We start from the raw sequence: 17,654 nt of genomic DNA on the forward strand, positions 1-17,654 counted from the left end.
ACAACAACAACAACAACAACAACAACAACAACAACAACAACAACAATAATAATAATAATAATAATAATAATAATAATAATAATAATAATAATAATAATAATAATAATAATAATAATAATAATAATAATAATACTTTAAACAGTAATCACAGTGGGTGAAAACTGAGCTCCAAAACACTAAAAGAATTCCGATGGAAGGACATCGGAAGTGGTTGCTCTACATTCCTAGGAAGTCGGAAAGAGAGAAAACTCGGGGAAAGTGCCCGAAAGCATTTTTTAAGAATTGCCGTATTTTGGTTGAAGTGTTTTTGCAAGCCTTAAAAATCTTAGTGTGAAATTTGCCTTCCTAAATATGACTTCGTTTAAATTCCTACTGCTATGGCTATTGTAAGTTTGAACTATTTTTGAGTTACTTATTGAACAGGGGGTGGTGAGGTTTGCAAGACCATTGTCTAGTGGGAACTTCTGATTGGGCCCATAGATGCTCAGTTGCTCCGATATGGTAGTTTAGGTACCGCACCCGTGACGACATGAAACTAGTATGGGTGTGGGTATGGGATCCGTACCGGATCTGGTCAACAATTTTGGGTACTTTGACCACGACGGAAAGAAAAATTTGGACGTGATACAATTTGATTACCGAAATCAGAATCAAAAATAGGGTAAATTTGAAGATAGTAGCATGACATTATCTAGGAACTATGTTGCTCGGACACGGGTGCGGGCGTCCGACAGTACGAATCTAGAGGTCAAATCCTTCGAGATGTAAATTCGAAGATACAGGGATACAGATTCTAGTACAGATGAAGGTATGGGGATCCTGCTAAAAATAATTCAAAAATATAAAAATATCTCTAAACTATGAGAAATTTTGTGGAATACCTACGAATAGCTTGTAAAGTGTGGATTTCTTTTTTATTCTCAAGTCGTACATAAGTAAATGATTAATTTCCTAGATAAGGTATGCTATTTTCTTCAAATTTACCCTAGTTTGGTTCTGATTTCGGGAATCAAATTGTATATCGTCTCGAATTTTTTTGTCCGTCGTGCTTAAAGTACTCAAAAATGTTTGACCAAATCCGGTACGGATCCCATACCCACACCCATACTAGTATTGTGTCGACACGGTTGCAACACCTAAACTGCTATGTCGGAGCTACATAGTCTAGGAAATCAATCCTTTACTTATCTACAACTTGAGAATAAAAAAGAAATTCACACTTTACAAGCTATACGTAAGTATTTCACAAAATTTCTCATAATTCAGAGATACTTTTATATTTTTATTTTTTGCATTATTTTTAGCCGGATCCCCACACTCGTATCTGTGTTAGGATCCGTATTCCCGAATCTTAGAATTTATATCTTGAAGGATCCAACCTCTAGATCCTCACCCGTGTCGGACACCTGCAACCGTGTACGAGCAACTTAGCATAGATGAGCGCTATCAGGCTTTTGGTGACTTGTCCTCAAAATTGTTGTCTATTATTAGTACCTGCAAACAGCATTTCTGGAATGTTTAGATTTCTAAGTTGGAATCTTAGAATTTATATTGAAGGATCCAACCTCTAGATCCTCACCCGTGTCGGACACCTGCAACCGTGTACGAGCAACTTAGCATAGATGAGCGCTATCAGGCTTTTGGTGACTTGTCCTCAAAATTGTTTGTCTATTATTCGTTCCTGCAAACAACATTTCTGGAATGTTTAGATTTCTAAGTTGGTACTAGGATTACTGATGAAGTTTGTTGGAGTTCTTGTCCAAAGTAGTTCGTTATTTCTCCTTTTCCTTTTAATTCTTTTTTCACGTTACATGCTAAGACCTTAATTACTCTTTAATCTGAATAATGTCAATACGATGTACCCATTTTCATAATTTCTTCTTGTTTATTTATACAATTTATACTTTTTTTTCATCTTTCTAAAGGTCAAATTAGTAGTCTGTTAGTCACTTATAACAAATTCTTAGATGCAGGGAGGAGTCAATGGCTCTATTGCTGAACCATCCCCAAGACCAAGGGATATAGATTTATCTCCTGGGCAACCTTTGCAATCCAGTCAGCCATCTGGAAGTCTTGGGGTTATTGGTCGAAGGAGTGTTGCTGACCTTGGAGCAATTGGTGATAACCTGAGTGCATCCACTGCAAATTCTGGAGGAATGCATGACCAATTATACAACTTGCAGATGCTTGAATCTGCCTTTTACAAACTTCCTCAACCCAAAGATTCTGAACGTGCAAAGAGCTATACACCGGTAAGCTTAATACTTCATCCCCTGTGATACTTGGAAAAGAAACTAATATGAACTTATCTTTTGCTGTTGCTACAGAGGCACCCTGCAGTTACCCCTCCAAGCTATCCCCAAGTACAGGCTCCCATTGTCAACAATCCTGCCTTCTGGGAAAGACTTGGAGCTGATAACTATGGCACTGACACTCTGTTCTTTGCATTTTACTACCAACAGGTGCACTGCAATTTCTGTTGGATCTAATGCCCTTGGTCAATCTTAGAGACTATATTTATCCTTGTTCTTTTATTAACCCTCTTTGCAGAATACTTATCAGCAGTATCTGGCTGCTAAGGAGTTGAAGAAACAGTCTTGGAGGTATCACAGAAAATATAACACATGGTTTCAGCGGCATGAGGAGCCTACTGTTGCGACTGATGACTTCGAACAGGGGACATATGTGTACTTTGATTTCCACATTGCCAATGATGAGCAACATGGATGGTATGCTACCAGATTATACTTTCTTCAATTTGCATACTGCATTTCAAAATGTTTTCTTTTAATATTTGAGTGGCTGACTCCACCCAAATCCAGAAAGATATTTGGTGACAGACTTTCATGGGAATTGTAAATAACAAGCCCATTCTACCGTCTTCATTTGGTTTGGTAGTTTGGACGAATGTAAGATGTTAAATTATTCGTTTTGGTATATTTAAGGAATGAAATAGAGGGAAGGAAGCTCTAATATAAAGAACATACCATCTTTTGCTCCCTTGATACTTGAAAGGGAATAGATGGAACCTAGGAGCCTTTCAAGCATGGATGCGATGTGCAGTCTTAGACTTAATAATGTGTTCTTGTATTCCACCCCTTCCCCAAACCTGATACTTAGTTCCCTGCCTATAGCTGATCTTCATTTTCTTTTTCTTCATGTTTCTTTCCATATATTCGGTCCTCCTCCATCTTCTTAATGGCAGCAAACACTCCAGATGAATTTTTAACCAGGAAATTTTTATTAATTTCTCTGTCTGGTTTTTTATACCCTTGATGTATTCTTTTCTTTTACCTTGGGGAAGCCATTCCAAAGCAAGGCTATATTGCTCTGTATAATAAGATCATTTTTTGGAGCTTCGCTGATGATATAGTTCTGATTGATGAGACACGAGGCGGCTTTAATGAGAGACTAGAGGTTTGGAGGTAGGCCCTGGAGTCCAAAGGTTTTAAGTTGAGTAGGACTAAGACGGAATATCTGGAGTGTAAGTTCAGCAGCGTGACGGGGGAAGCGGACATGGTAGTGAGGCTCGACTCACAAGTCATACCCAAGAAAGAAAGTTTCAAGTACCTAGGGTCTATTATCCAGATGGGGAAATCGACGAGGATGCAACGCATCATATTGGGGTGGGGTGGATGAAATGGCGATTAACGTCTGGAGTCTTGTGTGACAAGAAGGTGCTACCGATACTCAAAGGTAAGTTTTACAGAGCGGTGGTTAGACTGCGACTATGTTGTATGGGGTTGAGTGTTGGCCAGTAAAGAATGCACATATTCAGAAGATGAAAGTAGCTGAAATGAGGATGTTGAGATGGATGTGCGGGCATACTAAACTGGATAAGATAAGGAATGAAGATATTCGGGAGAGGGCGGACGTTGCTCGCGTGGACGACAAGATGCGGGAAGCGAGGCTTAGCTTGTTCAGGCAAGTGTGGAGGAGAACCATAGATGCCCCGGTTAGGAGGTGCGAGCGGTTGACTTTGGCAGGTACGGGAAGAGGTAGAGGGCGGCCTAAGAAGTATTGGGGCGAGGTGATCAGGCAGGACATGGCGCGACTTCAGATTTCCGAGGAGATGGCTCTTGATAGGAACGTGTGGAGGTCGAGCATTAGGGTTATAGGCTAGGGGGTAGTCGAGAGTTTTTCCCTCTTTGTATCGGGTAGTCTGATAGAGTTTTGTCTAGGTATGTTAGCGGTCTATGCTTTGTCCACATTATTTTGTTGTTTTGCATAGTATTGTGTTATTACCCTTTCACTTATTTGTTGTCTCTTACGATACTGTTATTACCTTTCTGTCTTCTTTTGCTGTGACAGGCCTTTTCTTTTGTTTCTTTTATGATATTATTGTCTCTTTTATTGAGCCGAGGGTCTCCCGGAAACAGCCTCTCTACCCTTCCGGGATAGGGGTAAGGTCTGCGTACATTCTACCCTCCCCAGACCCCGCTAGTGGGATTTTACTGGGTATGTTGTTGTGTTGTTGTTGTTCCTATTGTAAAGACATTGCTGATTCATGGAGCTGCATGAGGCTTATAATTTTTCTCCTTTTTGGTGGTTAACCATTATTCTTTTCTGCTCCTAGTCACTGGCATCCATTAACTCTTCCAGAAAAGCTTGCTTCTTTTCTCCTTTCCTTTTTCTCAAATATATCTCCTGTTTCCTCTTGGTGATCGTGTTTCATGTGGTTATCTTTCCTGTTTTCTGTTGCCGAGCTACTCTAAATATCTTTTGGATTGAAGGAAAGGGAAGGAAAATGGAGGAGTGAATATAATATTTAGCTTTTGGATTAAGTTTTTGAGGAGTGAAAGGAAGGGATAAGGAGAGAAAGGGGGGAGGGTAATATCTTTTATCCCAAAAAGTGTCCATATATTCATGGAGATATTTGCACATTTCCTTTTTGAGATATGTAATCTGCGAATGTTGCTGTGGTTTGAAGACCAATTCCCTCCCCCATCCCAACCCTACTTCCATGTTTCCACTCTGGGAAAAAATTGAATGAAAGAGATTAACAGAATTCCATGGTCACTTGATAATCCTCCATTGATTAAATTTGGCATAAGCAAATATGTTTGCTACTGATTTTCATGACTTTGAAATCATTTCTGTGCTATTTCTCAGGTGCCAGAGGATCAAGCAGGAGTTCACATTTGAGTACAATTATCTTGAAGATGAGCTCATTGTATAAGAATCGGGTTATACCAAAGACATTTATTCTATATGTGCCCTATTTTCTTTCTTTCTTGTTTAGTCTGTCTAAATTACATGGCTTTATATTGTAGTTTATATCTTTTCAAGGTATCTTTAGTTTAACGCTTTAGACGCCTTCCCGAAAGAACCAGTAGATATGTCGAGATCCAAATTTCAATTAGTATCGGTTCACATGCCGCACTCTGGTATAATTCGTTAGAGGCAATATTCCATCAACAGAGGCTGACCTTCGGTAGCATATCCTGGTTTAGAAATTTACTGCTCCTTTTGTTCCATTTCATGACATTTTCCCCCTTTGTCAAAAAAGGTTATGGCTTTTTCTTAAATCAAATGTTTCAAAATTTAATATTTTTAACTCCGGAAAAAAATCATTATATAAAATGAGACGGAGGAAGTATACTTATCCTTCGTTTTCATACAGTTTCATCATACATTAATCAAACGATAGCTTTCTAGTGGCAGAGCTGATTGCATCAATGGTCTAAAAGGGACCAAATAAGATAGGCTCATGGTCATGGATGTGCTGAGTAAGCTCGATTTATGAAGCTAATTTAATGTGTCGTTAATTTTTGGCTGTTTATTGAGTACACGAAGTTTTTTTTTCCTTTTTTTTTTCTTGATTAAGGAATTTGCCACACGATTGTTCAAATTATATTTATGGGAAACTTACACAAATGTCCCAAATAAATCTCAACTTACCAATCTCTAGCCATTAATCATATACTTACCAAAATTAGCCAACAAAAATTGAAAAACTAAATAATAGGGTTTTTTCTCTCAAAGAATCACATGCAAAAATCACCTTCCATATTTTTAAGCGTGATTAGCAACACTAGATACAAGACAAAAAGGAAATTTTATGGATGAGGTAGCAAATAAGGTGATGAAATACAAAAAATATATATGATATTCTAAAAACTAAACAAAAAAGGAACTTTTTCAATGGCTATAGTTGGAATTCATTGAAAATATATAAATAAGTCAATATACAAAATTTGAGCAATATTGGAGGTGATTTGGACTGGTTTTGTATCAAAATTCGTAATCAAATCGAGTTCAAAAAAGTCTTCTGCGACACATGTATCAAACATGTATCACGCATGTATCTCACACACATGTATACATGGATATACATGTGATACACAATAGATACAAATATGATACATATGTGATACACAGATGATACATAGTGTGATACACATCATTTTTTTCATATTTTTTTACCGAATTTTCAATTCAAACCACCTCAAAACTTCACCAAATCATCCAAAAACTGAGATTCAAGCCCCTTAAGTTGTGCCCAATTTATTCTAATAACACCCACTCAAAATAAAGCAAAAATTTGATATTTTTTTGCTACAAATAGCTAATTGGCTAATATTAGTAATATTTTATCAATTAGCCAATTTTTGTAATGAGCTACCTATAAATGGACATAGCTGGTAATTTCCCTTATATTTATTTAGACTTTTTTACCAGAGCAAGTAGAACTGTAGAGTTGTCGAGGTTTCGAACCATAGCGGTTAGCAAATGTATGTGGCGATCCAAAATTTTGGGGGTCACTTGGTCCACTCCTATTTGTACTATTTTTTAAAAAAAAATATTACTAGTATTTAATACTATATACCACAAAGAATTGGCGAAAAAGGAATTAGTATGTTTTAGCCATTCTCAATTAACCATCTTATATAAACTTGGTTGAATTCAACTTAAAAATTAGTTCACAACCAGCCAATAGTGATGCAATAACAAATAACAGACTATTATTTCGAAATACGCAAGTTGTAATCTTTACAATCGAGCTGCAACTCGTAGAAACTTACATAAGGGAAAGAAAAGCATAACCTTACCTTGAATTGAGCTAAACCTATGAAACTTAGTCCCTCTCTATCCAAAATCAGTCCCCCAACACAACTAAAAGAAAGAGAAAGGGAGACTAGCAAGTCGTCCGTTTTTTTTGGAACTAGAATCACTATCTAAATTCACCTAGGGTTTGTGTGGGATTTTTGGGGAGGAGTTGCAGGGGTTTTGTAATGCCCCGTAAAATTTCACCAAGAATTCGACCTTTTTGTGGTGCCGAGGTCGGGTAATGTGTTAGAAGGGCATAGAAAATTTTTGCGGTTCGCAAACTCGCTGTGGTACGGACTTTTTGGGTTGTGAAAAGCTTTGTGGAGTTGGTGAAAAAAATCTTGGCAGATCATGGCATTTCTGCGGTGCATTATGTGACCGTAGAACTGCTTCGCGGACCGCGGATCCGCCGCAGGACGAAACAAAAGAAAACTCAATTTTTGGAGGTCATTTTGCGGTCCATTATACGATCGCTAATCATTTCGCGGGCCGCACTACCGTCACGAAACCATCATGAGAACATTCCGGAGGAAGATTTTGCAGTGCGTTATGCGACCGTATAACTGTTGTGGGGATCACAGAACGGCCGCAGACTGGATCAGATAGCCCAGTTTTTGGGGACCATTTTGCGGTCCCTTTCACAGACCGCATATCTGTTTTGCGGTCCTGCCTGCAATCGCAGACCCGGTTTGGGGTTAAATGTTGAGAAATTTTGACTTGATCCATTTCATAGAAAATTTTTGGGGGTTATTTTGGCTAGACTCAACAGTTGTTTTAGAGAGAGGGGAGTATTTCAGAGAGGGATGAAGGAGCCCCAACCACTTTGCTCATCAATTCTTGACCCAATTTTGAAGATTCAAGGGAAATCACTCACTAGACCACCACCTATCCCGGTAAGTTTTTGTTCTCAATCTTCCATGCAAGTTTGTTACAGGTCTAGTAGGTCGGGGATTAGAAGATATGGAATGCATGTATCGATAGAGGGGTCTTGGAGGTTGTTGAATTACCCAAGATGAATTGTTTGTTGATATTGATTGTGGGGTGAATGAAATCCTATAAGAGAACCTTGTAGTCAAATTGCACACTTAGTATTTGATGAAATAATTAAATGAGTTGAACCGATGAACTCCTTCCTAATTATGGTTTAATTTTGTCATATCTCTAATAGATTGAAGTCGTTAGTAGTTCCAGAATGTTGTAGTAGTTCTGACGAATGATCAACCGAGGTATGTTGACTAAACTCTTTCTGTAGAATCGGATTCCTCGAAATTCCCGTAAACTTTGATTATGGGTTGATCAAGATCCTATCTCTGTCATTACTGTTTTCTTCTATGCTTAACTGGTCCAAATGCCTATAGTTTGATTCATATTCCTATTGTATAATGCTATGCTCCTCTTTTATGCTTATCCCCAATGTGTTTCGAATTCTTACATGCCTATGAGGTGAGAATATGATTTTTCTCAATGTTTCAAACATCATTAAATGTTTAATATGATCCTTGGAAGTTAATGAAAGAATGAAAGTATGAATTGTGAAATGCGGCCGTCGTGCCAATAATGATGATTTACATATGAGGCCCAGAGTGCCACCGAAAATGAAAGGAAGTATGGAAGGCTATGAAGAGTATATGATCCTTTTTATGATAAATGCTTTTGGAAGTATCGTTAGATCATCGAGGAAGGCTGGGTCATAAATACCCAAGCCTAAAACTACACGTGCTGGTGTAGGGATTGATTGAGGGATAAATCCCCACTATTTTATATTGAGATTATTCCCCTTAATTGGGATGAGTTGAGTTGAGAGCTAGCAAAGACCATGTCGACCCACATGACATTGTGGTGAGACGGCATAGTCGATCGGGCAGAGATCAGACGCCATGCTGCACAATTGGTGGTATTGTGTACTATGTCAAGCCTCATACTTTGGGATGAAACGGCTTAGCTGATCGGGCAGAGATCGGACTCCGTACTATAAGCACGATGGTATATCAGTGTTAAAGATCTCCTGACCTAAAATATTGATTTTTACTTGAAAGTTTACCTCACACTTGACTTGGTATCTTATTATTATTTGGTTTACTCATTGATCTCATGTTTCTCTCCTTTTGTGGTGTTTCTCTATTCATTGAGAGGGTGTTTAGTATTACATACTAGTAGTATTCTATATGTACTAACGTCCCTTTTTTCCGGAGCGTTGCATCTTTAATGGATGCAGGTGGTTCCATAGCAGGCGTCATCGATCATTGATAGCGATACACCTCTCCTCAGCTGACTTGGTGAGTCCCTCTTCCTATCAGGGTCTTGTGTCTTTTGCTCCTTGTGCATTATATTTTGAGGTATAGCGGGGCCTTGGCCCCGACACTGTCATACTACTCTTTTGTATCAATTAGAGGCTCTATAGACACAATAAGATTTGCATTTTGATTTGGGAAAGTCAAACTAGAAATGTTGTATTTGTCAAACATGTTTCCACTTTCAAACTAGGAACTCGTAATATTAGGGGAATCGTAAACAAAGTTACATGGTAATGAAATTGGTATTGTACATGTTACTTTTTTGTTGTCTAACTTGTGATATTCATCTTCGCATTAATCATGGGTAAGGTCGGGTAGAAAGTATCAAGTAGGCTTGCTTGACTGGGATACCTTGATTGAGCACCAGTCGCGCTCTCCAAGGTTGGGGCGTGATAGGTTTTTATCCTATGTTTTGCTCAGGAGATTATGTTTAAAATATGAGAGAATCAGCCCATATAAAGGGCCCCTTGGCCGCCCTCAATCTGCCCCCTTTCGGGGATTTATTGGTCCATTCATTTAAGCAAGTAGGCAACGCACCTACCTGTTCTGTGCAGTCTCGCAAAAAACGCGAATATCTCTCTATTACCATATTGCATTGATGAACACTTTACGCGTTGGAAACTAGATTTGTGGACCTTCAATTTGGTGGGTGAATTACCCTGTAACTCAAAGTATATTTGGAGAAAATTTCAGTGGCTTTAGACCGAAACTTCAGTAAAATGTATGAACGTAACTTGTGACGACTTTCATCGACTTTTATTTCATAACTCGCGTGACTTCAAAACTTAACACATGACTATCATATAACTAAAATACCTCATAAAATCACATTCTTATCATGCTAAACACCCTAGTATCACCCAAAAGTATGGGTTATAACATTCCCAACTTGCTGACTTTCGATGAAACTTATATTCTTTTGATTCGTTTAGCCTCTAAACCTTCCACCCTTATTATTACTTGCTATCATGATCCTAAATATTTTTAACCTCCAAGGTAACATGAATAACTTACTTTATATACTTTCAAAGAGGATCTCATTTTTGAGCTTACATCAGTATCCTTACGACGTACTTTTACATACGAAGATATGTGGTGTAATAGAGATAATTGATATGGGCACGCCATGCAAGAGAACAACCTCTTTGATGCAGATCTAAGCCAAATTCTCTAAAGTATAAGAAGTCACAACGAAACCAAACCAATAATCCTCACAAGTCACAAAATACAAACAAATATACACGGAGCATCAAATAAAAATCAAAATTCAAGCTCAGAATGATTGATCGGTTCGTCAGAAAACACTTCCACTTTCGGCCATGGAGAGTACCAGAGGTAATGAAATGGAATATAGATGAAAGAGAATAGAATAGTGTGCGGTAAATTGAGTAGAAATCACTTACCCCATAGTATTTTATGAAAATCTCGTTGAAAAATCACCTCTATCCAAGTCTAGGGTTTAAAATATGAGAGAATGAGCTAAAGTTTCAAAATTCCAACGTATTAAATATGCCCAGGAATTTTGCACATGCAAATAAAAGTCTCGCATCTACAAGCTCGCTTCCACGGAAAAAACCACCCCTCAGTCTAATACAATCACGCTCGATGAAATTGCAATCAAGGATCTATATTTACCAACAGGACCAATCACGAGAGCTAAAGATAGAAAAACTCAAGAAGTAATGCATGGGTTGGTAAAGAAGCTACTTGATATGAGATCGGAAGTCTTGGATGAGAATCCAAAATTTATACACGTATCTCAAGTGAGCCTAAGTGGAGGTAATCATGATTCTTAATCAAAACGGTAATGAATTAACTTGTGATTGACTATTTAGCCTCTCTCTTAATAATATATTTTGTAGTACTTTATTTTTAGAACATATTACTTTGAGTGTGTTTATTTTATTTTGTAGGCACGCAACACTTGGCAAATACTTTGGGAGAATTGGAGTAAATGGATGATACTTAATGCTATCCAACATTCACAAAACTGTTCGAACATTGGCTCAACTTCAAATATTAATATAATCAATTTTAGATCAAATTGGGCTACAAAATTCATCATGATTGAATATATTGAAGTTTAGATTCTAATGAGACAATACATCAAGTTATGGCCATATAAGCTACAACTGTACATATCCAGATAGAATCACATTGGTCAAATTAAAAATTTGATGTGGAATAACATAAGATGAGTTTAGCTATGAAACTTACCAAAAGTTTAGCTTAATATGTCTTCTTTTAATAGAATTAATAATTGTGCAATTTCAACGCTCCTATACAAAATTATAGACTTTCTACCAAGACTGCACCAAGCTGCTGGGATTTCCAATACAAGAGATTAAATCATCCATACTTGGTGGAAAATATGGAATTCAATTGTTCTTGTGAACTCATTTAAAGATTGCAACAAGTAGTCAGATGATATGACTATGTTTATAGGCCTCCATAAGATTTCATGAATGACTTTAAGGCCTCCATTGTTGAAGATTGCATGTAGCCACCATTGAAGAACTTTTTAGTATTTGTTTTCATACTTGTAGCTTGCTAAAAAGTAGTTGAAATGTCTCTATAAATAGCCATCACTCTTTCATTGTAAGAGATCATATCTTTAAGTGTTATATGAAATATATTCATCTCTTTGAGAGTTTAGGAGAGTTCTCCTTAAGTTCTACCAAGGACTTGTCTTTGATTACTTCAAGTAGGGGTGGCAAAATGGTTAAAAGAAAATAGTTAACCACCCATGTTATCCACTAAAAAATGGGTTGGATAATAAACTTTTTAAAAACGGATCAAATACGGATAAGACCATATTATCCATTTAGAAAATGGATAACCAATGGGTAACCAATGGATAACCAATGGGTCTAACTTTTACATTTGTAAAGCCTCAAATTGGGGGTTCCACAAGTTAGGGAGACTAAGAATTCTCCCAAAAGTGATCATATGCAAGAAGTCATGGATAACATGGCTACTCATATTATCCGCCGGTTAACCCGTTTTTTATCCATATTAAATATAGGTCAGGTCGAATAATTTATCCATTTTTTCATTACTAGTTTTCTACCTGAACCATATCCGACCCGACCCACCTGTTTGCCACTCCTAGCTTCAAGGATAGTTTCTCCTTGTAAGTAATATTCTATCTTAGGAGATAGATTAGGTTACTTGATTATTGCTCTTAAGCTTATGGATTTAATATATCCATGATTGCTTGTGCTTCTAATCTTGGAGTCTAATCTCCTTGTAAGCTTCTTAATTTTATCTTCCATTCCATATTAATTCTTATATCCTATGTCAGTTTCTACTATATTTACATCATAAATCTTTCGATCTTGGGTTTCACATCATTTGGTATCGGAGCCTAGTTGATTATATTATCTTATATTTTTTCAAGTTTTGAGCTCTTTATTTGATAAAAAAGCAAAAAAAGAAGAAGCTATAATCTAGAGCAGTCTTTTGTTTCTGAATTTTTTATTCATCTATTCCCTTTGTTGAACAAGTAATATTTTATTTAAATACTACATATTGTGATCTTTTTTGTCCTCTCTGAATTAAATCATATTTAGTCGTGTAGCTTAAGCTGTGATTAAATCCATATAGTCAGTCCCGTGTATTTAGCTATTCTTGCCGAATTTTGTTATTCCTTAGTTTTTTTCCCAACACTATTGTTTTTTCTCTTGTCAACACGTGAGCTATTTATGTAACACCCCGTAAATTCGTCGTAGGTATGAATGAGCTAAAAGAGTAGTAAGGTTATATTTTGGACATGTGAAGTCCCATCGGGATGATTATGGGTGAAATAGTTATTTCAAAATCAAGATGGAAAGTGAGATGCATAAGATTTGACAAAATCGACTAAGTTTGCAGAAGGTCTGTCTTCCATCAGGTTTTAGTGAAAAGCATGAACAATTATAGGTTTGGCTTATTGATTGTTGATTATTGGTTAAGGGTGTTGTTTATCTTATGGGTGAAGAAGAATGACATTGATTATAAGAAATTTGAGATTTTGAATTTATCTAGGATCAAGAAATGACTTGTTGAGCGTAGAAACACCATTAATAAGGACTATGAAGCTTTATGTCACCAAGTGTTTGAGAAAATGCTTAAGTGACCAAAACAAGAGAATTATTGCTAATATGGAATCCCTTTGACTTGTATTGATATAGATTAAAGTTGAAAGGGTTGGCGAATGTTGTATTACGCTCAAGAGCAAGAAGTTAAGGTATGTGAGGCTAACTCTCTATGTTTGGGAATTTTAATGATTCTCCCTACACTACGTTTCTCTTACGACGTTACCAATTGCCTCAGAAATATAGTTAAGCCTAGTTCCTTGAATAGTTGTAGAACTTCTATTCTCTAGATTTAACTCGTTCACCACTTTCATTCTGAACGTTGTGAGCTCAGTGCGTATTCAATATAGACTTGGGTTTGATGCCCCCGAGTCTTAATATAGATTACTCAGTATGCCATAAACAGTTGAAGTTTCAGTGTTCATAATCAGTTCAAGAATACATGTCTCAGTCTAGTCCTATTCAACATTCCAGTATTATGTAACTTAGTGTGATCCAGTGTTCTAGTATCATGTAACTCAGTGTGATTCAGTATTTAACTATCATGTATTGCAGTTTGATTCTCAGTTCCTGAATGTTGAACACCTGTATTTGGGCCTGAGGCCGTAGTTTATATGCTTTATGCATACTTGGGCCTGAGGCCGTAGTTTATGCTTTATGCATGTTTGGGCCTGAGGCTGTAGTTTATGCTTTATGAATTTTTGGGCTTGAGGTCGTAGTTTTGTATACGTATACTTTGGCCTGAGGCCGTAGGTTGTGCACATATATATTGGGCCCGAGCCATAGCTTATTTTGATAAATAGGTTGTTCATCATTCAGAAGAGGGAGTATTCATATCCTTAATTCCTTTGTTCAGTTCAGTTATCAGTTATCATTTCAGTTACCAGTTATCAGTTATCAGTTCAGTTATCAGTTATCAGTTATCATTTCAGTTTCTGTTTCAATTGTATCATTTCAGTACCAATTATTAATTCTCAGTTATCAGTTTAGTTTCAGTTTCAGCATCTATAGTTCTTTCTTTCAGTTGCTTTACATACCAGTGCAATTCAAATGTACTGACGTCCCTTTTGCCCGGAGCCTGCATCTCACGATGCAGGTAATGATTTACAGGTTGATGATTTAGAGCGCTAGGATTCTCGTACCAGCTGTTTGGTGATCCCTAGTTCTTTCGGGGCATTATCATTACTTTACGGTCTTTCAGTATTGACAGGCAGTCAGTGTTTTTGTACTTCATTAGAGGCTTCATAGACTAGAGTAACAGCTAGACAGAGTCGCAGGCTTTTCATATTAAGCCATGTTGGCTACAAATATATTTCAGAATTGTATTAGTATTTCCGCACTTTGATTTAAATCATCAGACTTTCAATATATCAACATGTGTTAGTTTATTTTTCGCATTCAGTATGTTATGATACCACATGTTGATTCAGTCAGCCAGTTGGTTCGCTCAGTCACATATAGTCAGGCACCGAGTGCCGTGTTACATCCAGACCCAGGTTCGAGGTATGACAAAGCTTGGTATCAGAGCACTAGGTTCAAATGTACTACAGAGTCTATGAAGCCGTGTCCAGTGGAGTTTCCTTTATATGTGTGTGCCGGCCACTTATATAAATGGTTAACTACCAAGACATCCAGGATTGTCTCATTTCTTTCTACACTAGATCGTGCCATGAAGCTTAGAACAATAGTTAACCTTCTCTTCCTATCAAATTCCAAACGTATTAGATGCCCAAGCGACGCGCAGGAGAAACATAAGGTCCTAGTGAGGATAATTTCCCATTGGGGTATAATTATGGAGTACAGGTTGGTAAATATGAGACTTGAGAGGACGTTAAAAGTGGGATGCAATGGATAGTAGTACAGATTAAAGCATAACCTTATCAGAAAGTACAAAAGCAGTTATGATGTCTTATGGTTATCAGTTTACCTCAGTTACCAATGATACAGTCTTTCAGTTAGCAAGTTTGTGGTTATTCAGCACTCCAGTATTCAGTTATATATTTACCAAATATCCAAATTTCGGTGTATCAAAATTTTTGGTGACTTGTGAGTATACAGTGATGCATATGGGTTCTCAAAGAAAATGTAAGTAACAGTGGTTATAGCTAAATCATTGCATATTTTAGGTCCTGATTAAGACCCAAGAATCGCCGGATGGTGCAATAAGTGATTTATCAGATAATGGTATACTATGAAGGATAAGTTTGTGTAAGGTAGTCGTATGTGTTTTACCTCATAGAACAATTTCTTTTAATTTTTGGAAATGGAGCCACAAGTTGGATGATGATAGTTCAGATGTCATACCCTAACATTGGTCATTATAGTTTTGGACAGAAAAGAGCCTAAGGGAAAAATACCTAGGAGTCAAGAATGATTGTTATTATTAGAGATGTATTTTTCGTACGACTCATGTATATGACTAAGAAGACATGGTGTACGAAATGAGAACCAAGAGTAGCCGATATTGAATTTCAGGGAAAGATTTTTAGTTGTCATATTTATTCAAATCAAAACTAGAAGTACCACGTTAGTAAGCTACTATTAGAAGCAACTGTCGATGTAAGATAAAAGATATGGCAATTTCCCCTTAGGTTATGTGACTAAGTGATTACCGCGGATGTTTATAGTATGATATGATTTTGTATTATATAGAAAGTTTGGGGTTAGATATTCTAATTTTGTTTAAGAAAGATGAATTCCCTAAGTGAGATCCATGCACATAGCTTAGAAGAAAAAAAAGGATAGTATGCGACCGTAGAATAGGGTCGGATAGTGAGGGGTTTTAGGAATAATCTTCGGTTTCACTTTAGTTATACAAAGCAGGAGAAGAAAATATGATGCTAGCAGGTGTTAGTAAAATGAAAGCGAGTAAGCTTTGAGCAGATACAACAAATTAGCAATTTCAGCAGAGCTAGTAGCAGTAAAATTTGATCCACTTAGCCAGGTTAACTATAGTGAGGGGATGACAATTTGAAATACCGAACACGTGTTAGAACCCAAAGAGTCTAAGCTAAACCCGAAGTAAAGTGGCAGTGGGAAAAAAATCAGCTAGCAGTGAGAGCACAAACTATAGAAGAATAGCCTTTAGGAATTATCGTAATGTGGTTTCTCCAAGATTAACAGTGTGAGCAGAGTTAAATAATTAAGATTGTGTATGATAGTTGTGAATACATTAACTTTCTGTTATGTGAATAAGTTAGTTTTTCCTAGCTCAGAATTAAGTTGGAAGATCAGTCGTCATTGACGTAGAGTGCAAAGAATTGCAAAAAAATAAGGAAAGTTATTTGGATCCCAAAAAAAAGAAAAAAGAATCCCCAACTATAAAACCTTTGGTCTAAGGGGTGATGTGAAAACCATCAGTAAGTCCAGATGGAGATTTGAAACTCAAATAGTTAGCATGTGATATGAAACAGAAAATCAGTTCGGCAATGAGGGAGAATTGTATAATTACCACAGGGATTATGTCTAGCATGTGTAAGAAACACAAAGTGAGTAGAATGACCACCGAGCTTAGTTATTGATGATAAAGTGATCACAGAAAAGCTGTAAAATCATGCCTATTTATGTGTTATGAGGGTAGTGCCATTACACGGGACTCTAAAATTAAGAGTACATGTCAAAGACTTAGGTCACAATAATGCTATAAGTGTTTTCAGGAAGTGCTTAAGAAGATAAAGTGGGAGAAGTATAACTCATGATTGAGGTAGATAAGACAACTCTGGTGAAAGAAGTTCACCGCTTAGCCTAGTTAGGAGTTCGATTTGCGTACTCCGAAGATAGTAGAGTTGTTGTCTAGAATATGACTTGTTCCCCCTTAATAGTCGAAAAGAAGGAGAAACAATGTGATGATCCCTACGTGTTGCAGTTGAAGAGGAGATTCACAAGTATAAAACGATGGATTTTGAATAAGGGGGAGATGATGGTACTTTGAGGCACCAAGACAGATTGTGTGTTCCAGACATAGATGGACTTAAAAGGGGAAGATCATGTTAGAAGCCTATAATTCATGGTATTCTTTCCATCCAGGTTCCCCAATTATACATCATGACCAAGGAGATTTATTGGTTGAACGACATGAAAAAGAACGTTGCAAACTTTGCGGCCAATTGTCTGAATTGTCAGCAAGTAAAGTCGAGCAACAGAAAGCCTAGTGTTTTATCACAGAATACACATATTTTGAGTGGAGATGGTAAATATGAAATTTATAATGGGATTATCTTGCTCATTTTAAAAT

At 37.0% G+C, this 17,654-nt stretch overlaps 1 protein-coding gene across 3 annotated transcripts in view; it reads left to right on the forward strand.

The window, feature by feature from the left end:
• LOC109223334 (general negative regulator of transcription subunit 3) overlaps positions 1 to 5,375 on the forward strand; it is a 45,277-nt gene extending 39,902 nt beyond the window's left edge. For 2 of the 3 annotated variants that reach the window (XM_019387593.1, XM_019387595.1), the window contains 4 exons: positions 1,968 to 2,252; positions 2,328 to 2,462; positions 2,551 to 2,729; positions 5,113 to 5,375. In XM_019387593.1, coding sequence (XP_019243138.1) covers positions 1,968 to 2,252; positions 2,328 to 2,462; positions 2,551 to 2,729; positions 5,113 to 5,179 — 666 coding nt within the window. In that variant the 3' untranslated portion in view covers positions 5,180 to 5,375. The remainder of the gene's footprint in view (positions 1 to 1,967; positions 2,253 to 2,327; positions 2,463 to 2,550; positions 2,730 to 5,112) is intronic. The other variant, XM_019387594.1, reaches the window with a different exon arrangement.

This window comes from Nicotiana attenuata, chromosome 3, assembly GCF_001879085.1.
Source record: "Nicotiana attenuata strain UT chromosome 3, NIATTr2, whole genome shotgun sequence".
Taxonomy (NCBI): domain Eukaryota; kingdom Viridiplantae; phylum Streptophyta; class Magnoliopsida; order Solanales; family Solanaceae; genus Nicotiana; species Nicotiana attenuata.